At 37.2% G+C, this 23,850-nt stretch overlaps 1 protein-coding gene across 1 annotated transcript; it reads left to right on the top strand.

Moving 5' to 3' along the window:
* The first annotated feature begins 1,477 nt into the window (after positions 1-1,477).
* On the top strand, positions 1,478-23,839 carry LOC149026959 (DNA polymerase delta subunit 1). The gene is made up of 30 exons (XM_089157550.1): positions 1,478-1,827; positions 1,917-2,027; positions 3,195-3,301; positions 3,436-3,595; positions 3,747-3,942; positions 4,065-4,200; positions 4,655-4,792; positions 5,355-5,432; positions 5,594-5,685; positions 6,948-7,014; positions 7,122-7,193; positions 7,747-7,833; positions 10,588-10,707; positions 10,791-10,886; positions 12,053-12,160; positions 12,853-12,948; positions 13,067-13,132; positions 13,312-13,368; positions 13,488-13,575; positions 13,693-13,772; positions 15,454-15,567; positions 17,726-17,840; positions 17,921-18,093; positions 18,187-18,258; positions 21,784-21,858; positions 21,955-22,044; positions 22,113-22,273; positions 22,630-22,703; positions 22,812-22,899; positions 22,984-23,839. Exons 1-30 carry the CDS (start codon positions 1,584-1,586, stop codon positions 23,069-23,071), a joined length of 3,249 nt encoding a protein of 1,082 aa, XP_089013676.1. The 5' UTR covers positions 1,478-1,583; the 3' UTR covers positions 23,072-23,839.
* The last annotated feature ends 11 nt before the right edge of the window (positions 23,840-23,850 follow it).

The raw sequence follows: 23,850 nt of genomic DNA, 5'->3' as shown, positions 1-23,850 counted from the left end.
TAAGCTCGTAATCTGCAAATATTCATGATCACCTCCCAAGAGATTATGGTTGTTTGTGCCACCATTTGTTCTATGTGAAATTCAATTTACTCTGGGTTGCTGTGAATGTTCATCATTCAGTGACCAGCAATGAATTATGACACTAAACATTCTGTGAGGGATGGTGCTAGTGCTACGAGTGTCAAGGGTTTCGATCTGGGAATGAAACAATCCATAATTGAATTGATTTGCAGGAGAATACCAAAGTTGTTTGAGCTAGTTGGAATGATATTGGTTTGAGGCAAAATCAAAACCATCTGTTAATGGCATATCGGTGACATGGCATGATAATCTCGACCTAAAGGTTTTGAAATAATGGCTTAATTTGGTTACGGATCTTCCGCGATGAATTGATGTTCTGTTTTCTTTTGGGTTAAAACTCATCATAGGCAGATAAAATTGCACCCAAGATGCGCTAACTCATGTTGGGTGTTGGTAGCCGGTAGGGCAATCCTTTCCCAATTTCTTTTTGCGGCAACTAAAGGATGTGCAGTTGCATTAGTTTTGTGAATTACCAGCGCAAACATTGTCTTATTAGTGTAGTCCTACCAGAGGCCTAGTTAGTGCACAGAAGCCAGTGACAATCCCATACTTTGGAGCAAGAAGGGCTTCGAACTTGGGAGATGGGGATAAGAGTAACATTGGACCACCAGACTACCACCCTTAATGTTGAAAATGAGGCCATTCATCTCGTATGCTCAAAATTCATTTTGATTATTTACGATGGTTATCAAGGATGATGTGTGGATAATTGCTTTTTAACTGTGAAAATGTAAATTTAATATATGGGTTTGAAGCAACTTTTTCTTTTTTTTTTTCCGGTCAAATGCTTTGAAGCAATCCTTGACTAGAGATTTGAATTCCTTCTTCCCATGTGACCAAGGTTCGACATGTCGGTGAAATGCCGCGTGTCGCTGGCTGTCAACATCAGCGACATGGCAACATTTCGCCGACATATCATCGGCGATTTTTGGCAAGGTGTCGATGAAAATTCAATCCTCATTTGAGGGGTATTTAGGGTTGTTTTGGCTTGAATTTTGTTGTGTAGTTTAATTTGAGGCCAATAAATATACTGGGAGCATAATCTTGACTAAAATATTATTTAATCTAAAGTTTTTAATCAACTTTTCACCATATACTTCTGGAATAAGTCGTTTCGGGTGGGGGTTTTGTGTCATCTACGGGCGACAATATACACGTTGAACCTTGCATGTGACGCACAATTTCTATTAAAGAAAAAAGAAAAAAAGAAAATAAGAAAGAAGAATGAGCGATTTAATTTTTTTACGTGGAAAAGGGATTTAAATTGAAATATATATCCCCGCGCCCTAGGAAAAAATAATTAAAATAAGAAATTAGTACAATAAACGGTGAATTACTTTTTCATTGAAATTTAACTCACCAGAAGTAGAGTAGGACTCACCTTATAAAACCCCTTTTTTCTCTCGCAAAGTGGCGGGAATCATATTCATCTCCTGTTTGTTATTCTCGAGCTGTGTCGTCGTTCTCTCTTCTCTTCACAGAGAAAAAAAGGCAAAGGAAGAATGAACAATGGCAAGAAGCGCGGAGCACCTTCTTCCTCGGGATCCGAACCCGCGTCGAAGCATCAAGCAGTGATGGAAGACGAAGAAATGGACGAAGACGTTTTCCTTGACGAGACCCTTCTCCATGAGGAAGAAGAAGCAATACTCCGTGATGCAGAAGAGCGACAAGCCCTCGCTTCTCATCTATCCAAGTGGCGTCGCCCTCCTCTCTCTTCCGCTTACCTCTCTCAGTCTCAGAACATCAGTAACATTCTTTCTCTCTATTTCTCTTTCCTCACTATTTTGAAGTGTTAAGGGTTTCTTATACTTCTATGATTTCTCATTTTTGTCTAGTTTTCCAACAATTGGAGATTGACTATGTGATTGGGGAAACTCGTAAGGACTTAATGCCAAATGCGTCTGGCGCAGCTGCCATTCTCAGGATATTTGGTGTTACTAGGGAAGGTTGGTTTTCTCTCTCGCGCTTCTACTAAATTTGTTGTGAGTCTGAACTTAGAGACTTTAATTTTCTGTTTTCTACTTTTATGCCAACTGAAATTTCTGGCTGTAGCATTTACTGCTGAAACCTCTGTCGTTGCAGGTATCAATTAGGATATTAGGTTACTCTTTAAAGATTTGGGTTGTGATTGACATGCAGAAGTATTACCTGATTGAGCTTGTATTTTTCTTGCGTCCATACATTAGACATTCTGATAAAAAGAAGGATGCAATCAAATCAGATAAAACTGAAGAATTACTTGATTCAGCTTATATTCTGAGTCCATGGGATTGCTGTGATCAAACGTATGGCTTACTTGCAAATCTAGGCTTTACCTTCCCCTGCTTTCAGAGAATGAGAAGGTCCCAGGGGGTTTGTAGGACTGTTAATCAAAATTCTCGTCATTTAAAGTTTTACATATTCACTCAACCCTAATAAGAGAGAAAAGCACTTTTCTCTCTTTCACTGTCTCATAGACATTTAAGAGTACCTAATACCTAGTATCTCATGTGACTTGTTAAACCCAAAGCTGTGTTAGAACTTAGATTTTGATGAGTGGAAGGGAAAAAGAGAACCCTAAAAAGCATGTTCAACTGCTGGTTTGTGATCCTGTGCAATTTCACTGTCTTCGAAGTTATGCAACAAAGGGCAGGAACTGGAGCAGCGAGCAGCAAGAAACAAAGATAGTGATTAAAATTCTTATTGCCCGTTCTTAAAATTATTTCTGGTTAGTAGTTGCCATTGGGCTTAAGTATGTTGGGTTTGTGAAGTTGCATTAAAGGATCACAATTGACCAACACTGTGAGTTTATGAAGGTGATATTAAGTGTGGGGCATTAAGACTAACATTTTATTCAATGTCATAAAGGAGGTTTTGATACTACTACTATGAGTATATAAGATTTCCAAGGTCTACTAATGAATTGGAAGATTATCTTGTAAGATCTATTGTATCTTGGATCTTCTGTGTCGCATAATTTCATTTCTGGTTTAATTTTGTTTGGATGTGTCCGCAGACTCATTTTCCCCCTGGTTAAAAATTGTCGTATGCCATTAACTATGTTTTCATTGTTTTGTAATATCAAATCATGCTCCTTTTTTATGTAGAGTAACGTCTTACTTCCGTCTTGGCAGGACATAGTGTTTGTTGTCATGTTCATGGATTTGAGCCATATTTCTATGTTAGCTGTCCCCCAGGGATGGGTCCTGATGATATCTCCCGCCTTCATCAGATTCTTGAGGTTTCCCTTTTTCTTTTTCTTTTACTTCTTGAATGTAGTTCTTCTCTCCCCTTGCTTTTTTACTTTGTCAAGAATGATTTTATTTATAATATGTATCATGCAGTTGTACCATGTTTTCTTGTGGGTGTTTGTAGGCAAGGATGAGGGAAGCAAATAGAAACAGTAAGGTTCCCAGATGTGTCCTGCGGATTGAGATGGTGCAGAAGAGAAGCATTATGTATTACCAGCAGCAGGAGTCTCTTCCTTTCCTTAAAATTGTGGTTGCATTGCCAACAATGGTTACCAGTTGTCGAGGTAACAAAGTTTGTGTTTTTACTTCATTTGTTATCATGAGTATACAAATGTGAATACACGTATGCATATTGGCAACTGCATAATTCAAATAACACATACTACAAACTTCATGCATAAATTCATAGATGCTGACAGTGATTAACTTTGACAGGTATTCTTGATAGGGGCATACAAATTGATGGTCTTGGCTTCAAGAGCTTCATGACATATGAAAGCAATGTCCTTTTTGCTCTTCGTTTCATGATTGATTGCAATATTGTTGGTGGAAATTGGATTGAGGTTCCTGCAAGAAAATATGTGAAGACAGAAAGAAATGTGTCATCTTGCCAACTGGAGTTCGACTGCCTGTATCCTGATGCATGAGCATGTTATTTCTCCCTCAGATGAGACATTAATTATGATTAACTTCTTTCACGTGTGATTTTTTTTTGGGCTTGTGGAAGTTTCTTTTCTTGACAATCATTCCCAGGTATTCCAACTTAATAAGCCATGTTGCTGAAGGGGAATATTCAAAAATGGCTCCATTCCGCATCTTGAGTTTTGACATTGAATGTGCTGGTCGGAAAGGTCTCTTTCCTGAGCCAAAGCATGATCCTGTTATTCAGGTTACCCTATCAGTCCAATATTAGCAGATATAAATATGAATTTGAACTTTGTTGTTGTTACCTGTTCGTTTCATTGTTGCTTCATTTGGTTGCAAGGGGAATTAAAGAGAAGTGAAGTAAATTTTTTATACGCAAAAAGGAATTCTATGATCATTATCCCGTGTGATTGTAAAGCTGCTTAAAGTTTCATACTGCAGCAAGTAAATGCTACATTTTAAATGTGTCTTTATTTACTTCATAAAATCAAAGGGAATTGGATGCGGATTAAAGTGAAATTTGATATCCAAATACAGAATGATTGGGAGTTAGTCTTATTGTCACACTGAGTAATGGTTACAAATAATTACAAAATTTCACTTCAGTTCACTTTTATTCCCCTTGCAACCAAATGAATCCTATGCCATTTTATTTCTTTGCTCTAATTTTTTTTTTTTCTTTCATTCTTTTGTTTTAGATTGCCAATCTAGTTACTTTACAAGGAGACAACCATCCTTTGGTACAGAATGTGATGACCCTCAAATCATGCTCCTCAATAGTTGGTGTTGATGTGATGTCATTTGACACTGAAAGAGAAGTTTTGCTGGCTTGGAGGGTACTCTTCCTTCTCATCTCAAAAGCATATATCTCGTTTTGCATGAAATTGTATTTTCTACTTCAGGATTTGATATGGTGATGCAGCATAGATTTGTGGTCCACCCCAAATCCAGTTGATTACACAGATCCAGAACAAGAACCTGATTCAGATTTTTGTTATGTATAGTATGATAAGTTAGGAACTTGTTTTCTTTCATCATTCTAATGGTTAGACAAAAGTGACTTGTCCCCTATATATTTATGGGGGATATTCTAGATTTATGAAATAAGAAAATTTGTTCCAAAACAAATAGTTTAGATTTTTATTTTTATTTTTTAAAAGAAACTAATTTGTCTTGTATTCTTAAGAAATTGCCCCCTACTTTTTTTTCTTCTTTTTCTTACTATTTGGAGGCAAATAGTTGCTTGTCTGCTTTGAGAGAATTATTTAAAAATTTATATACTAGGCTAAACATGCTATTTTTCTTCTTTTGATGCAAGAGATTTCACAATTTTTCATGAATAACGTTACTAACCACATGTTTTTTTTTTATTGCAATTTGATGCAATTAAATATCCAGGATTTTATTCGTGAAGTGGACCCTGATATTATAATTGGTTACAATATCTGCAAATTTGATTTGCCATATCTCATTGAGGTACTTTTACTTGTCCTCTTCTGTCCATTGTAGTTTACTTGATGGATGATGCTTGCTTTTTGTTGTCTTAAATTTCATGGTCCATTTGGTGGAGGAAGGCCTGATTCTGACCAACTGTTATTTCTCATTGAACTAATTATATTTTTCCATGTGGATATCAGAGAGCTGAGGTCTTAAAAATAGCAGAATTTCCAACTCTGGGCCGCATTAGGAGCAGCAGGGTCCGTGTCAAGGACACCACATTTTCTTCAAGGTTAGTTTTTGCATTGTTTTACTGTCATTACTTATTTGGGCTCCCTGTGGTGACCTTAATTAGTATATTTTTCATAATGATGCATCTACCTAGTAGAATTAGTGGATTTCTTTGCTTACTCTTGACCTGGTTGTATGTGTTTGTCATTTGAGGTAGCTGCTGTTTTTGGATACCATAAATTTCAAGGCATTGAGAACTGATAAGTGGAAGGAATCCATAGGAGGAGGAAGGACTGGGTCTAAAATTACATCTGGTTGTGGTTCTGGTAGTACATCTTACAATGACAAAATTTCAGTCCGATCTGAGTGTTTAGTTTCCCAATTCTGTCCTAACAGGTTAGGGAAGCGCATCACCAACTTGGCACTTCAAGAACCAGACGTCTAACTGGTACCTTGAAGGCCCTTCCTTTGGAAGCCACTAAGTCACTAATATTATGAGCTTCACCACACTGATCTAGTTAACTTGAGTTGATGTAACCAAACTTATTCCAACTACATTGGTGTTAGTAACAAAAATTCTTCCCTCATTTAAGGCATAACATTCTGGCTATTCAGATCTTCTTCTGTCATTCTACCCTTTAAAGGGCCATATTATTTGCAATTCTTAATTGCTAGCATCTTCTAGTCTAAATTTGGCTTTCCCCCTATCATTTTATTAGCTTTAAGAGGACAGATCTCGTCAGCTAAATGGCCACATTCTGTTGTAAGTCCAAATTCTGCATTCCTCAGGAGGCTGGACTAGAACAGTCTTAAAACTCATGATTTGTGTTGCATGATATTGCAAATAGACTTATTTGACATTATGCTTATGTATAACTAATAAAATAATACCAATGACTAAGATGAATTCAGGAACTCAGATTTGAGTGCTTGAATCTCCCAAGGAATCTAAATGTAGGACTAAGAAATGGCAAAGATAGAACTAAAGAAAAGCAGATAGTGACTGCTGATAAAGTGTATGAAGTATCTACCAGAAAACATGTAAAGTGTATGAAGTCACTTCTCTTCTCTTCATGTAATTTATGGATTGCAAATTACTCTAGCTAGTCCTGGTGTGGATTTGATGTTTGCCTGAGGAATCCTCCTCGTTCTTTTTCTTCCCTTTACCCGTCCATTTTTTTTTCCTATGAGGTTCACTGGTCAGTAAGCATGCTTTGTGTAATTTAGTGCTAGGTGGTACTCGTTGATAGTTGCTTCTGTTTCTTTGATTACCAAATATTATATTTAGTATCTCTCACCTTGATAACTCTGTGGTATTTGCAGACAATTAGGAACAAGGGAAAGCAAAGAAGTTACAATTGATGGGAGAGTTCAATTTGATTTACTTCAGGTTCAGCTGAGCTCTTTACTTTAGACTGCTTCATATTTTTGTGAGACAAAGCTAACACTTTTATGTTAAACCGTGACCAAATAAGTTATTGTTTTGTTCCATTCCAGGTTATGCAAAGGGATTATAAACTGAGTTCGTACTCATTGAATTCTGTTTCAGCACACTTTCTTGGGGAGCAGGTGAAGGTTTTAGTTTTCATTTTGGTATTATCATAATCTGAGAATACTAGGGACAGAAGCACAAGGATAAGCAGTCAAAAGACTCAAAAAACTAAGCCAGAAATGAGTGTGGAAAAATGAAATCATGGGTTTGGCAATTTGTTAATAGTGTTCCGTTTTCTCCCAGTGAAAAAACAATCTGAAAGTAAGGAAGTAGAACATCTATTTCTGGGTCGATGTACAAGTAATAAGAAGTAAGAGGCTACTATAGCTCTTATTATGTCATATGCCTATACATAAAGTACATTTAGAATGTTCTTATGTCTGGTATAATATCTGTATTGGAACCATTATTTACACTATATTTAGATTTAAATTTTTATATCTTACAAAAAGCCTATGCAAGGTCAATTCAGTAAGGCCTCATTCCGGGGCTGACTCAGTTTCTTGTTTGCAGACCTGTTTTGAACCCCAAAATAAGTTGTGCTTGGTTTGGTCAGTGTTATTTACTTAGGCCTGCCTAATGGTAGCCTTTTATCTTTTCTCACCCTGGTAATCATTTCTTCTGTGGCAGAAAGAGGATGTCCACCACTCTATAATATCTGATCTTCAGAATGGGAACTCAGAGACTAGAAGACGGCTTGCTGTTTACTGCTTAAAGGTTCGTTAGTGTTTTTAATTCTATTTATTTTAAACTGTATCTTCATTCCCAGTCATCTGATTATCCAATATGGTTTTTGAAACGGAAGAGTGACGAACTTTGATAACCTGAAAGTAATGTATTGGTCTGAAAATCTGATGTAACTCGGAGAGGTTGTGTTGGATTTTGCATCACATTAATGTTTGAACAGGCGGGTAGAAAATTTGGTGAGGGGCATTAAAATATCTGGTGAATAAATTTTATATTCAATGTATACTGCATGAGTTGAAGGAATGTTTCATCAAAGCAAGAAGCAAATGCTTGCGCTGTAGGCAGTACTTTTTTGCCATTTTAAAACATGGGAAAATTTTCCCTGACCTGCTGGGGCAGGGTTACTAGCACCTCTTTGTCTATCTCTATCCGCCTTGCATGAAATGGTGTTGCTGCTTTCCAATTGAAAATGCCATTGTACCACACCTTGTTGGTGTGCTCCTATGTGTTGGTTGCTGAGAGAAGCCTCTCAGAATTTTTTCTGGCTACTCCATACTTTGTAGAACATGTATTTAATACTTGTTTAGTGAGGTATTAGTACATGTTTTTCAAGGCACTTCATCGTACATAGTTGAGTTCTTCAACCAAACTTATGAAAAGAAAAATAAAATCAACTAAGTATGCTGGTTTTTGTACATTCTAGTTCTATTTTTGCATCTTTTCTTTAAGACAGAATGATGATGGTAATCTTTCATTCTTTCTTGCTCTTTCTTTGATGGCATAGCCTTTTATGAAAAATACAAGCATCTATGCATATCAGCTCATGTTGTTTATACAAATAGAAGGCGTCACCTGCACCCAGTGGTAAGGGTCTTAGATTATTCTTGACATGTCTTGGGATCAAAGTGCTTTCTGTTTGTCTCATCTCCAATGACACATTTCTATTAAACTTCTTGTTTCTTCCTTTCATTGCTGGCATAGCTAATACAAAAGGTACAAGCATTTATGTATATTGGGTAACAAATCACATTGTTTTGGTAAATAGAAGGTCACCTGTGCCCAGCGGTTAGGACCTTGGATTGTTGTTGCCTGGTCAACCATGCCTTTCTATATCGAAAGAAAGAATTACATTCGTGGTGATAAATCTATGGAATAGTTAGTGAGCTTTTTTTTTTTTTTAAATTATTATTATTTTTAATTTTTATGTTATATATTTATCATAAACAGCTTCTCAATAAATATTGTTGGGGTAAGGCTGCTTAGGAATATCTCCCCTTTGGCTGAATCTGCTTGCGCAGAAGCCTCTAGTGCTGGGTTCGCCTTTTTATATGTATGATAATAATAAAGGCTAGTAAAGGCTTTCCTTTGTTTAATTTTGACTGCAGGAGGTAAAGGGCAAAGGAATTGTAGTAGCATCTACCCCCATAGTTGTCATGGCAATGAAGGTGCCGGTGACACCAACAAGGTGCCTAGGCAAGTGTTGACAACAATGATCTGCACTTATGTGATATGACATGCAGAAATTAGTCTAATCAATATCTTTCTGGTCCTATATGATGTGAACCAGAATCTAGGGTTTGACGGAATGGAATAATGCCCCAGATCTAGGCTTACCTGCAGGATCCTCTTCCTGAGAATCAGCAACCTGGAATACCCTTCGGTGGAAGGTTTTTGATAAATTCTGTAAGGCTAGGGTTAGGGTAGGTTCAGCCAGGCTTAGGGTTGTAGGGTTTGTGTTTTTAAGCTTGTAACCTTGCTGTTTTTAATGATTTCAGATTTCAGATTTGGAATTGAGGTTAAGGTTTTGGGAATTTTGGGTTTGAAGAATTCTAGGTATAGGGTTTTCTATTATGAAGTTAAGTTGCAGAATTTTTGGGTTTTAGGTGTGGGAAGGGGCTGGAAGTTGGGATCCCAGGTAAGGAACTGTAGTTAGGTTTTAATTCTAAAAAAGGAAGGGTTTGGGCCAAGGGGATATGGTCCTATTGATCTTAAAATACTTGCTGCACTTTGGAATTTCTAGAAGTGCCACATGCTTTAGAAGGAGAAAAAAAAAAGAAAGGTAAGGGGAAGGGGCTGGAATGGTAGAGTAGGGTTAGGGGAGTCTAGACTCTAGGGGATTATGTAATTGGGGTTGGGGTTCCTAAGGCTGCCTTAGGGGTTGGAAAGGGCTGGGTGTGGTCTGGGATGGAGGTGAAGGGGCTGGATTGCAGAAAACTAGGGTTAAAGGGTAGGGGAAGGCTACGGGTGAGAGGAGAGTAAGGAATGGGGATTGGGTTGGGGTAGGGGCTTGTACTTAGGAATTGAAAATGAATGCTGGAAACCAGAAAAGCTCCAGATTTTTGATCTTAAAGCTGTCGCAGGCCTCCTCTTGGGAATCCACTACACTCCATCGATATTTTATTCATAAATCAACTTGCTGATTACAATGCTAGAAGGCTTATTTATAGCCTCCTGAAAGAAATTAGACTAGGACACACATTGGACCCAACTACACCGTGACTTTGACTCAAATGAAAATATGTAAAATTACCAAAATACCGCTTGTGGTACTAGGGGCCATAGGGTTTGGGGGAACAATCCTAGGCCCTATTTCAGCCCTGAGTATGCTTTACTTCTCTATACTTATTTATGCATCTGTCTTGTCTTTCTATCTTATCCAAAATCTATTGATCGTTACATGTGTCCTGAATGGGCCTATTCTATTTGACCAAAACTAAAATTCTTTTGACTACAAAACATCTAGTAATCTCTTAGCACAATAGGAACCTCTTTCTTAATTTGCAGGATGCTTATCTTCCACAAAGGCTTTTGGATAAATTGATGTTCATTTACAATTATGTGGAGATGGCTCGGGTAACTGGTGTCCCCATCTCTTTTCTACTTTCAAGAGGCCAAAGCATCAAGGTAAATTCATTCTGGTTACTAGCAGACGATCTCATGCTGAATAATTGACTTGCTGAATTTCTTTGAACAACCACTGTTTTCAGGTTCTTTCTCAACTTCTTAGGAAGGCCAAACAGAAAAATATGGTCATTCCATATGTCAAAAAACAGGGATCTGACCAAGGATATGAGGGTGCAACTGTGAGTTTTTGATGTCTGTCTGGACTTTCTTGTCTTCCATTATTCTCTTACTGTCTCTCATAATGAATGCTGATGCATACTGTATGACAAATATACCCAAAAAAGATGTTATCTGTTCATAATTAAGTCTTTCTACATTGATTGTAGTTCTGTTCTGAATGTAATGGTGCTGTAGTAAAAAGCATTAATCATATTCCAATCTGTATGTTGTTACATCCCAAATTATTTAATCATTCGTTTATTTATTTTTTCTTCAATAATAATTCCAATATTGTTGGAATGTATCAAACAATTATTGAATAAAGAAAACTGAAACTGGTAATATATAAGCTTGATCAATGTTTATATATTTGAAATTTGACATATATAAGCTTGATTTTGTATACTGCATATGCTTGAAGTACCTTTTGATGTTCACATGTTAAGCTTTTATGAAACCTAATGTTGTATCCTTGTCAGATGTAAACTTACGTAAAGAGCCAGCTGTATGCAACAAATTGGTTGATAAAATGATACTGTGCAAAACATACATTTCGTTCATTTTGTCACCGTAGTATGTGACTTAATAAGGATTTTTTTTATGGGAGGGGGACAGGGGATGGTCAATGCAGCCAAGCATTTAGTATTGCTTTATAATTCACTGTTTTGCTTCAAAGAGCTTATGCTAGATGAAGTTTTTAGATGTATTCTGTATGGTGAACCATATAGTTCCAAAAATGAGCAATAGCATTTGTCACCAGATTGTGCCCCACTCCCCCTTCCTTCCCCCACCCAAAAAAAAAAAAAAAAAACCAAAACACCCCTCTTTTTGGATCCCCATTCCCCTATCTTGGGTTCCCCAAGGAGCAGATGAATTGTTGTTACCAGGGGGTTTAGTTCTTCAATATTGCATCCTTCCAGCTGATCTTAGTTTGTAGTGATAATTTATTCACCCAAAGAAAATAAGTTATCGTGTATTGTGATGTTTTCATGATTGTTTACATAAAGAAGCGTCTAAAATAATGCTTTGTTTTTCACGAGCAAGTGGTGACACTGGCAATCAGAAATGTATCATTTGCCATCTTTCTTTCACATAAATGCTTTCAGCTTGCTGGATTTATCTCTGTAAACATAGAGATAGCTAAAAGCATGTAGGGTGATGACAATATGGATTTTGCATAATGCAGGTTTTGGAAGCCAGAGTAGGGTTCTTTGAGAAGCCTATAGCAACGTTGGATTTTGCATCTTTATATCCATCCATCATGATGGCATATAATCTCTGTTACTGCACTCTGGTAAAATACTCTCTCTACAAATCATTGATTCTTGTGTTGTCAAGTGCCAAATTTCCCCCTTCTCACTTGCCAACAAAAATTTTCTTGTTAACTTTGATGAGTACTTTACAGCAGATGTGAAAAAGCCCAGACAGTTGAGTAAATGGTCAATGACAGGGATCTCAAGGAACCTTTTCCTAGGTTTAACTTGTCATGCAGAAACAACAGTACATTTCCAAGGACAAAAACCAATGTCCCAATTTCATGTTAAATTTTAAACGGGTGCCAATCATGTTCTTTTTTTTGGTGGGGGCAGGGGGAGTTAGGTTTCTCTGCGCTTTTAATTGATGTTGGTAGTGATTTCCTTTTCTTCTTTCTTTTTGTTGCCTAAAAGATTCTTGTACTGTTTCTTCTTCTTCTCTCTCTTTTCTTTTAAATTGCTTGGTCATGGTTCCTTTCAAGGTCATTTTTGTTCAGCTTGTGGGTTGTATTTTGGGACTTGCGTTTGCTCTTCTAAAGCATATACTTTCTTGTTTGATGCTTCCCCTTGGTTTGTGACATGATTTTCTTCTTCTCCTAGGCTTGTTTTCATTTTGTTCTGGATTGTTGCTTTGAGGATTCATTGCTCACTTTTGATTATGTTTTCTAACTAACCAAAAGGCAAAGGAGGAGGAACATTAGGTAACCTCTTGCTACTTTTGATTGTTGTGAAGGTGACACCTGAAGATGTTCGCAAGCTTAATTTGCCTCCAGAATGTGTTAATAAAACTCCCTCCGGTGATGTATTTGTGAAGACAGATTTACAGAAGGTTCAGTTTCTGTTGGTGTTCAATTTTTGTATGAAAGACTTCTATTCAAAGCTTTGCTAAGGATTTGCAATTGTAATGCACTCTATTGGTTAAGAAATGAAACTCAATTTTTTTTCAGGGCATACTTCCTGAAATTCTTGAAGAGCTGTTGGCTGCTCGTAAAAGAGCTAAAGCTGATCTGAAGGTGATTTTCCACTTCCAGGCTGTCCTGTCCAAATTATTTCAGTAGATACCATTTTGCACTTCAACATTTCCAGTAATATGTGATTCATTTATTTATATTTTGATTCTCAACGCTAGAGGTGAGAGTGTATTTTTCTAGTTGTGTAAAATTAGCTTCACCAACCAATTACCTTGCAATAGGAGGCAAAGGATCCCTTGGAGAAGGCTGTATTGGACGGTCGCCAACTGGCTCTGAAGGTATAGCTGGTTATCACAACACTTGTGGATCTGTTGCTCTTTTTCTAATTCTTCCTTCTTCTGGGGTATACTATTGCGAGCACTTAGTTTTATGGGTTACCTTTAAATTCGTTATTCAGGTTAGTGCGAATTCCGTATATGGGTTTACAGGAGCAACAGTTGGTCAGTTACCTTGCATAGAGATATCTTCTAGTGTCACAAGCTATGGTAATATAATTATTTCCGGTTGGGCTTCTCGTTCTGTTTGTGATTGCTCTAGTAAAGAATTTTGAAATCTTGTGAGGTTCTGTTTAGTCTCATCAACGGGTTCCCTTGCTTGTAAAGGTCGGCAAATGATTGAACACACAAAGAAGCTTGTGGAAGAGAAATTCACTTCAAATGGGGGCTATGAGCATAATGCTGAGGTATGTTATCCCCAATCTGAATTTGTATTTGGAATCTCATTTGTTGCATGAGTGAGGCTATCTCACGAATGCTACTGAAGAAAAATGGGGGTGAAATAATTGGAGGGTGAAAACTAGTTGTGGCTTTCATCAACTGGAAACATGGGTATCAAGGTTTTAAAGTTTAGTATCAGGTTGTGTATGGGTGTTGGTGATTTGAAGGGTCAATTTAAGAGAAGTATTGTACTGTATTGTTTCAGAGAGATGCAGGATATGCTAAGATACACATGAAAGTAGTCAACCTACACATAGAAAATTATAAGTGCTAAGATTTCATGCAAAATCTACTTTGAAAGCATATAACAATCTGTAAGCATTATGTAAAAATATATCATTTATAAAACTGAAAGGAGGACAACAAATAAAGATAATGTTTACATATAAAAGAGACAAGTGTATTCATTTGATTACATATAAAGGGTAGTGTAGTAATAGTCTAATATAATAAAGAGTCTCAGAGGTGGAAGTGTTTCCAGGTAAAGGAGCAACCAGGATCATGATTTGCACATACTGAACATTCTCACAATGCTATAGACTGACTTCCACTCAATAGTAGAATTGCATGGTGGTGCTATGGATTGACCTTCGTCTGTATAGTACTCAATTGTGGTTGTATTTGACCATAATTGAAGCTTCCCTACTGTGAAGAATCTCCATTTTCCACACCTCAAATAAGCACCAACATGAACCAGACTTGTGTTCAGTGATTCCATGCCCTTAAGCATCTCACTATCATGTAGATTGCAGCTATGCTTACCCTTCTGAGTTCTGACTTTAAGCCATGGCTCTAGGTGTGCAGTATGATCCATATCTTGGTTACCTCAGTATCCTTTCTCACTTGTGAGGAGCAATCCTGCAACCTGACATATGACTGAAACCTCACTACTCACCATCAGTGTTATATATTCATCGCTATCCCGTTGGGTTACTCCATGCTGCACAAGACATTGGGGCTATCTTTTACTTGTGTCTATGGTGGTGGTTGTGTTTCATCTTCATGATTTGTCTAATAATGTTCTCACAACTGGATCAGGTGCATTGTTTTGTGGTCCTCGGTCAACCAATTCATTTCTTTAATGCCAACAATCCCCTCAGAATAAAAATGTTGCGCACCTGCAAAAGTGTTTCACATTAACTTGGAAATTAAAAGAGGAGATGGTAGGTTATAACATAACAAAAATTTCTTAAGAAGTGGGAATTACAATGCAAAGAAAACTAAAATAGCAGTCAATTCTCTCTCTCTTCTTGACTATGCTGGTGTGTACCAAAATGGTTGCAATTTGTTTTCATGCCAACCTTACCTCTGATTTCATAGAGGTTGCTAGATGAGAGTCTTTAAGTGGGTTTGCACAAGGAGAAATAGTCTGGTCTCCAGACTCCTGTGTGCTATTTAAAAAAAAATAATTTTGTTCAGTTTATTCTTAGTATAAATCAGAAATTTAATATTTGATGTAAAAAACTGGGAAGAAAATATGTTTGATATTTTTTTTTGGTTGAGTTTCCGGTGTGTGGATCATTTCTTAAATTGTAATAACTTAGTAGCTTGAATGTCTCCACTGCCTTTTTTTTTGAGTACCAATAGCATCAGTCTGAGTCAGTAAATCTATTTTGCAGTAAAAATATGATTTTTGTCTGCTTTCAGGTTATCTATGGGGATACTGATTCTGTAATGGTACAATTTGGTGTATCCACTGTAGAAGCAGCGATGAAATTGGGACGAGAAGCTGCTGAATATATTAGTGGCACTTTTGCAAAGGTATTTTGGCTTTTGAGGTTATCTACTATATCATGCATTGTCGTTCAGGAGATGGCCAAACCAAGGCAGGGGAACGCGCCTAACCGATGCATAGAGATCTTGGATGCATGCTATGTTATTATTATTTATGCAGTATTTCTCTAATGACCTCTATTCAGTTCATGGTTCAAGTTTCGGCTGAGATGGGCTGATCATTGGTTAGATTCCCAAGAAAGTGGGACAAAACCATGGTTAATATAGACGTTCATGGTTTCAACAGGTTTCGATAAGTTCCAACAATATTCTGAAAATTTTAGTAGTTTTTACCAATAAATGCCAAGTTATGACTGATTTTAACCATTTTTAACTAATCTACTTTTATAGTTTTGACTAGTTCAGACAAGCTTCAGTGGTTCAACCATTGTTGATGGTTTCAGCCATGAGCCATCAGATGTTTAGTTTTACCTCCATAAATCCTTGTTTTCGACCCATCTTGGCCATATCTTGATTTCTGGCTGGTTGTAACCATCCTCAAAACTGAGATCTTTTTTTTTTTTGGGTGAATAAATAATATATTAAAAGCAACAAACAACACAACAGGAAAAGATTGCAAAGGAACTAAGAAAGAGGGAGGAGTAAGGAGAGCTAAAGAGGGGGGGATGAGAGAGCAGCTGAGACCCTAGAAACTAACAATTAACCTATTTCTGGGATTGTTGGCAACAGGGGGATGGGGAAGGGATAACCTATTTCTTGATCCTTGATTCAATTAAATATACATGTATCGAATTTATCAAAGCAATATATTATAATTAGATTGAAAACAAAGCAATATGCAAAGAGATAATAAAGAAATAGAGATATATAAGCTCAATAGGATACAAGCTAATAGAATAGTTAGAAAAACAATCACATCAATAAGAAAATGGCATCCCTGGAACATGAGGCTCCTGTTGCTGCTGGGTCTCTTTTTTTTTTTTTTTGGGGGGGGGGGGGGGGGGGGGGAGGTCATAATTACGCAGCCTTACCGTGGTTCTCCACAGGGGCTGTTCCCAAACATGGACCCTGAGCAAGCTTTCAGTTTCATCAGGGCGTGCCTTGAGAAACACACACTTTGTTTGAAGACAACAATTAAAATATCTGTGCTATAACAAAGTCCAGCTAGATCACAAGGCACGTGTCCTTTTGTCAGTTTGTGAAAAGGTAAGGTGACTGCCTGCTTAGCTGCCAAAGTTACGCTTTGACAACTTTGATATCATGTTTTGTCTGCTACCTTTTCCTTTCAGCTCTGTAACTGATCATTAGCTAGAAAATCGTGATCGGTTGGCCTTCATCCTTGGAGCTACTATTCTTCTCTTTATAGTTGTATGTCAATTAATTGAAGAAAGATTTCTCAGTAAGCATGTCTCTATAGTCTATGGTGTCTTTTGACTGCTGGCATGGTTCTGTCATGGGGACAGATGATGTGGCTAATCTGATTTTCAGATGGATATGGTACACCTTGAATAGTCTACTCGTCAAAATTGGTGGTTCATATAAACTGTATCGTATGCACCCCCAGAACCAACCCCCCCCCCCCCCCCCCCAAAAAAAAATAAAATAAAAATAAAAAATAAAAGAAAAAGTAAAAGAAAGAGGAAAAACCCTCTAGGCTTATTTATCTAGAGAAACTCCACCTCTAAACCGACCTTGAAAACTTTTATATCTTTTACACTTGGAAATGGAATTAAATATTATGGGTTCAGTCTTCATTGTTAAATTCCTAGTTGAATCAGCTAGGATTGGTCATGCTATTACATAGTCTTTATTAGACTTTGGCCTAACTCAGAATCATATTTAAACAGAGCTTTTGTTGATTCTGAGTTGACTATCCTGTTCTGATCTGAAGTTTAAATCAGCGAGGGTTCAAAGACCTGTTTGCTTTGGTCAACTTATTTCTCTTACCCTGGGATTCAAGTATCTACTAAATTAGATATAACGATTATTTGTTCTTTGTTCTGCTTTATATCCTCTGTTTTTTGGATTATTTTATTGATCATTTATATATATATTTTTTCCTTGTAAAAGAATTATGCTGCTGGTACATATAGTTCCAGTAAACCTTGCTTTCTCTATCTTCCTCTATGGTCTATCTTGAATTTCTTTTTAATTATATGTATATTTTTACTATTACCTTGTGAAGCCCATCAAACTAGAGTTTGAGAAGATTTATTATCCATATCTACTGATTAGCAAGAAGAGATATGCTGGACTCTTTTGGACAAATTCAGATAAGTTTGACAAGATGGACACCAAAGGTGAACACTGCAATTTTATCTTCCATTTGGAATTTCATCTGATGACAACCTTGTTTCTTAATTTCGTTCATGATTCACAGGCATTGAAACAGTTCGAAGGGACAACTGTCTACTTGTGAAAAATCTAGTGACCGAGTGTCTGAACAAAATACTAATTGACCGAGACATACCTGGTGCTGTCCAATATGTTAAAAACACCATTTCAGATCTCCTTATGAACCGCATGGATTTGTCACTTTTGGTTATAACAAAGGTGGACATTTGGCAAGTTTTTAAATGTAAAGAACAAATCACTTGCTTACAATTTCTACCAGCAAACTATAATATGAACTTTTTAACTTGACAGGGTCTGACAAAAACAGGAGATGATTATGCAGTAAAGGCAGCACATGTTGAACTTGCAGAACGTATGCGAAAGGTTACATTTACCCTGTTTTTCTACTTTCCCCCTCTGAATGCTAACACTTTTCCATTACATGCTAGTAAGAGTTCTTTTATACCTGTATTACTTCGCGTTATCCTATTAGTGTTTAAGAACTCAACAGATCATTGCTGAAAAGCTTTTCTCTTATGTGATATTATATAATTTGTGCAAATTATGAAGATGTTCATACATTGCAAAAATATTCTTCTAACATACTGCAAAAATATTGCTCCCATCCTGGAGTAGTTGATGTCATTTTACTTTCTCTGGTTTCTATATTTACTGGCTTCCTGGTAGTCAGAATTTTCTGTATTGTTGATATAATTATTGAATAGGATGACGTGCTTCTAATTGTCAATTTTTCTTTCTTGTCTGAGAAATTTTTCTATAAAGAAAAATAACACTGATAATTGATTCTACTAGCTCATAGAGGTCGGAAGAATTTGTTCATCAAAGCAAAGTAAATCAGCGGCTAAAACCCAAGACATACCTTGTCCTGCCCTGTAATTAGGGTATGACAGGACCCTTATTAGTTTTGTGCTGGGGCCATCTAAGTACATTGTAGAATTGGTGGAATGGTGCATGCTTCAGAAGTGGGTTGGAGTCAGTTGGGCCAGAGGGGAGAGTATGCTAATTGTGAAACTGTCCTGTTGGTGGCTTTATCATAAGCTTTCATCTACAGCTTTTGGACTTTTACATTCTTTGATAATATACTGATAGTCTGTTGATCTTTAAAACATTTCTAACTGTAAATAAAACCACATGAAAATAGATAGGGACAAGAACCCTCTTTATCAATTGATTATTACCAATTGTTAGAGCTCCCCTATTGACAGATCCCTTTTTCAATGATTGTAATTGTTAAAAGTATTCTGAAGCCTATAGAAACACCACCAAAGAGGTTCTTGGGGAGATGAAAGATTGTCGACATGCACCTGGGGAGACATGGTGAAATGATTAGATCCAAGCCAGCCATTAAGACTTATGAAATGTATTTTAAGACATGGCCAAGGTCCAAAGAGATAAGAGATCTAAAAAGATATAATTAGCAAGGAACAAAGCTAAGAAAATTGTGGGAAAGCAAGAGGGAAAAAATAGGAGGATCCAAGGATTTGGTCATATCTGATTTATTAAAAGTGAGGATGGTAGAGTAAATTAGAGATGATGACGTTAAGGAGAGGGGAAAGGATATTTCCATGGGCTTCTTAAAGAAGACTCACGAGTAATAGAGAAACTTATTCATCCATTTAGCATAGATATATACGTAAATTAGGATGGATGAAGTTAAAGATTCTATAAGAATAGGGAAAACACTAGGCCTAGATGAGATCCCTACTAAGTGTTCAAGAACATATGGCTTTGTGCCTTACCTGGGCTGACCAAGCTATTTAACTATATTATGACAGCAAAGAAAATTTTTGATGTATGGAGAAGCATTGGTCCCAACTTACAAAAACAAAGATCATATGGAGTTGCAATAACTATGAATGCATAAAATTAAGTAGTGCTCCTTAAGCCACACACACCAAATATGAATTCAAATAAAGTTGATTGGATAGAAAGGATCTGTTTGGCTGACCTTATTTCGTTGGACTATGAGTTTGTGCTGTAATGCACCCAAAGCGTGATGTTTGCTGCAGTATGTTGGCAGTAGATGTCAAGACTTATAAGATTAATGTAAGGATTGAACAGACTAGAGATGAATTGAGGGTAACCCTATTCATGGGAAGCTTTGAGAGAGTTGTTTGAAGTGGTGGCATGTTCTTGTCCAATGGAGGCCTTGAGGTGCACCTAGACAGTGGAGTAGTTTGTTCCAAATTGAAGGATATCAAGGCCTATAATGTTCCTTGGGGGGAGGTAGTGAGGACAGACATGCATGGGGTGGCGCTGGCCCCACATAGAGCTGTAGGAGGACATTTAGGTGGGTTATACTGAACCTTGTTGATGTGCTTCTTTTATTACTATTTATGTGTCTTTGCTTGGATCTATGTAGCTGACCCTGTTTAATTGTGATAAGGCTGAGCTGTTGTAATCTTCATTTGAAATTTTTTTTTGAGCAAATTACATCACACTCACTATATTTGGGGCAAAACTCTTGACCACCCGGTATTACCTCTTAAATTACGTGACACCCACACTCAAAATTACAAGTTACCTACAGTACCTACAGTTACATTTTCAGTTGAGTGGATGTATAAAATGACCAAAATACCCTTATATTTAAAGCATTTAGAATGATCCACCCAACCCCTAGGTGGGTGAAGGAATTTCATCTTCTACCTCTGCCTCTCTCTCTCTCTCTCTCTCTCGCTCTCGCTCTCTCGCTCTGCCTACCTATCTAATGGCCTTATAATCATCTCAGTGACGAAAAACTAGGAACCTTCTCAATCTTAGACGGTCACCTGCGTTATCTAATGGCCTTATAATCCTCTCAATGATGAAAAACAAGACCCTTCTCAATCTCAGATGTTTCCAAACCCTAAATGTTGGAACTGAAACTAAATTTTTCGAAATTTTAATGGGGAATAGTATTTCTGAAGAAGGGTTTCTTAATGGGGTTTCTGTTGTTTCAGTTACTGTAGTATTTCGAATTCTGGTTTTCCAATGTATGATCATTTGATTTCATGCAATGCAAACAAAATTCAAGTTTTCTTGTTCTAGGGTTTCGGATTTTGCCATTTACAGAAGCTGAATATAATTAAGCACATCAAATAAGAAAAAGGCTTTCATCTTACGTGAAGCAGATGAAAAATTCAGTCACGCTTTCTGGTTCTGAGTTTCAGAATCGTGGTAAGATCATAGTTCTTCCTTGTAGGCTTACTTTGGGATCACACGCCTCTCAAATCTTCTTCCTCCTATCGAAATCACACCAAATACATACCAAGATGGATTGCTGCTTGGTTCTTCCCGTTGCGATATGGAGATGAATATCCCCTGGTTCACCGCTTGGTTACCGTTCTTTGACGGAAGAAGGTTTTGGGAAATCAGCAAAACCGGTGACTGGTTGTTGGGAAGGAGAAGCGAGAATTCTTGGTGGATCCTATTGTGTTTGAGGAAGACCGATTTCGGATCTTGATGGAGACGATGAGAAAATAGAGCAAGAACTCTGATTTCTTTGCAAAATCATTGATCAGTCCCATATAATGATCTGGAAACCTAATCTAGGTGGATGAGGAGAGAGAGGGAGGGAGTTCTCCCTTCACCCACCTAGGGGTTGGGTGGATCATTTTAAGTGCTTTAAATATAAATAAGGGTATTTTGGTCATTTTACACATCCATTTAACTGAAAATGTAACTGTGGGTAACTTGTAATTTTGAGTGTGGGTGCCATGTAATTTAAGAGGTAATAGCAAGTGGTCAAGAGTTTTTCCCCCAATATAGTGGATGCCGTTGATTTGCTCCTTTTTTTTTTTTTTTTATGGCAAATTCCTTTTCTTCTTCCAATTCCCCTTCATTAAAATAAAAATCCTGCAGTCACTTAATTTGATTTGATATCTTGTGTTATTGCAATAAAATTAGAGAGATGCCGCCACAGCTCCAGATGTTGGAGATCGTGTTCCATATGTCATTGTTAAAGCTGCAAAAGGTGCAAAGGTAATTTACATACTGGTTCTGTTTTTTCAGAAATCAGAAGTGGTTAGTCCCTTACTTCTACTTTACAAGTCAAATTTTGTGGTTGATGAATTGCAGGCATATGAGAAGTCAGAGGATCCAATATATGTACTAGAGAATAACATCCCAATAGATCCTCAATACTACCTTGAAAACCAGATTAGCAAGGTTGGTTCATTGTTTATTATTTTAAACGTAGCTAATTTCCCTTGTTAAAACTATTTTTCATGTTGCAGCCACTTTTAAGAATATTTGAGCCAATTCTAAAGAATGCGAGCAAGGAACTTTTCCAGGGCAGTCACACGCGGTCGGTTTACATTTCAACTCCCTCCAGTGGTGGTATAATGAAATTTGCTAAAAAGAAGCTCAGTTGCCTCGGATGTAAAGCCCTAATTAGGTATATTTACTTTGTTATTCACTTCCCAGTGTGTATCAGTAATTATTTATATTTCAACCATTAATGGTGCTTGATTCCTTAGAATCATTGTTGGCTCAATCTATGTTCCGTTTTTCCACAGAAAATTAAGAGGCCTAGATTATTTTGAGCAGTAGCTAATATCTGCACATTCATATACTTTACAAACCTGCAGAGTGAACTGTCTAACACTATTTTCTGTACCCCTTATTTTTAGAGTTACAAGCCCACCGAGCAGAATATAACAATTCTCCAGTTATCTTTGTTATGGTGGCTGTTTTGTCTCAAATACTGATGCACCATTATGCTTAATTCTTTTTAAAATTCTTTGGAACCAGTGATGCAGATCAAGCTCTTTGCTCACACTGTAAGGGAAGGGAAGCAGAACTCTATTGCAAAACGGTTGCTAATGGTATGTACCTTTTTTCCCATTTATTTCTTGCTACTAATACCTAATCAAGAACCCTGGATCCTTGCAAGATATTTGTTGTTTGAAGATTTTGTGGGGATGATTTCACAGTGCGTGATTTGGAGACTCTTTTTGGGAGGCTGTGGACGCAATGCCAGGAGTGTCAAGGCTCGCTTCACCAGGATGTGCTTTGCACAAGGTTTTGTTTCTTCCTCTATTTCTGTTCTTCCACATTGATTTGAGCTATAGGATCACATTACATTTAGTTTTTGTTTTCCTTCAGTCGGGATTGTCCAATATTTTATCGGAGAAAAAAGGCACAGAAGGACATGGCTGAAGCTAAGATACAATTGGATCGGTGGAACTTTTGAATGTACAGTAATTCTTGTGTTCTTTACCTCATTAATGACTCCCCAGATGCCACAATTCTTAGTGTATGCATCCTGATGGTGTTGATCTAACTGTAAATGGGGGCATGGAGTTCAGAATCAATTTATTGGCGTTGGTTTGATGGCACATTGACATCACAAAATCACCCGACCCTCTTAGAAATGCATGGGAGTTATTGCAGACATCACATTAATATGTTGTTATTCACAGGGGGATGAGCGGATGCAACCACACTTTTATTTTTGAATATGTATATATGTTCACTTTCAAATCCAGTAGCAAATCAAAGAAGCAAAGGGGATCCGAAAGAGGAGTTTGGGGCTTCAGCAGGCAGAGATGAGGGGGAAAAAATGCAGCAATGGAAGTATTTAGGGTTCTTGTTTTGACAAGGAAAAGGAGGGTCAAGGGTGGCAAAGAATTCAGGTTTGAAGAGACCCAAGGAGAATTGGCTTATCGAGTCAGGGAAAATGGCCAAGAAGAAGTAAAAAAAAATAAAAAATGAATCATTTGGTATTTCAGTACCTGCAATACAAATTTTATTTTACAGAGCTTTTACAGTCTTTATGTTTGCTTGTTCTTTAAAGACGGGGTTTGATTTACTGTTTGAAATTAGTGTCTTTGTTAGGGTTATTGATCGGTGACATGATGCTTGCAGTCGGCCAGAATTTAACAGATCAAATGGTTTCACCCCCAATTTTCATCAATTTGACCTCATCCTTCGTAGGTTAACAACTTAAAACCAGTCCAACCAAGATGGCAG

The sequence above is a fragment of the Hakea prostrata genome, chromosome 1 (genome assembly GCF_041222555.1).
Source record: "Hakea prostrata isolate BN-2017 chromosome 1, UWA_Hpros_2, whole genome shotgun sequence".
Lineage (NCBI taxonomy): Eukaryota > Viridiplantae > Streptophyta > Magnoliopsida > Proteales > Proteaceae > Hakea > Hakea prostrata.
This window is presented reverse-complemented; position numbering and strand designations above follow the sequence as displayed.

Excerpts from the sequence above, each read along its gene's own strand:
- LOC149026959 (XM_089157550.1), top strand. The coding sequence starts at position 1,584 with ATGAACAATGGCAAGAAGCGCGGAGCACCTTCTTCCTCGGGATCCGAA. Across the intron at positions 12,949-13,066 it reads TGAAGACAGATTTACAGAAG|GGCATACTTCCTGAAATTCT; the intron begins GTTCAGTTTCTG and ends ATTTTTTTTCAG. Across the intron at positions 22,900-22,983 it reads CAGGATGTGCTTTGCACAAG|TCGGGATTGTCCAATATTTT; the intron begins GTTTTGTTTCTT and ends GTTTTCCTTCAG.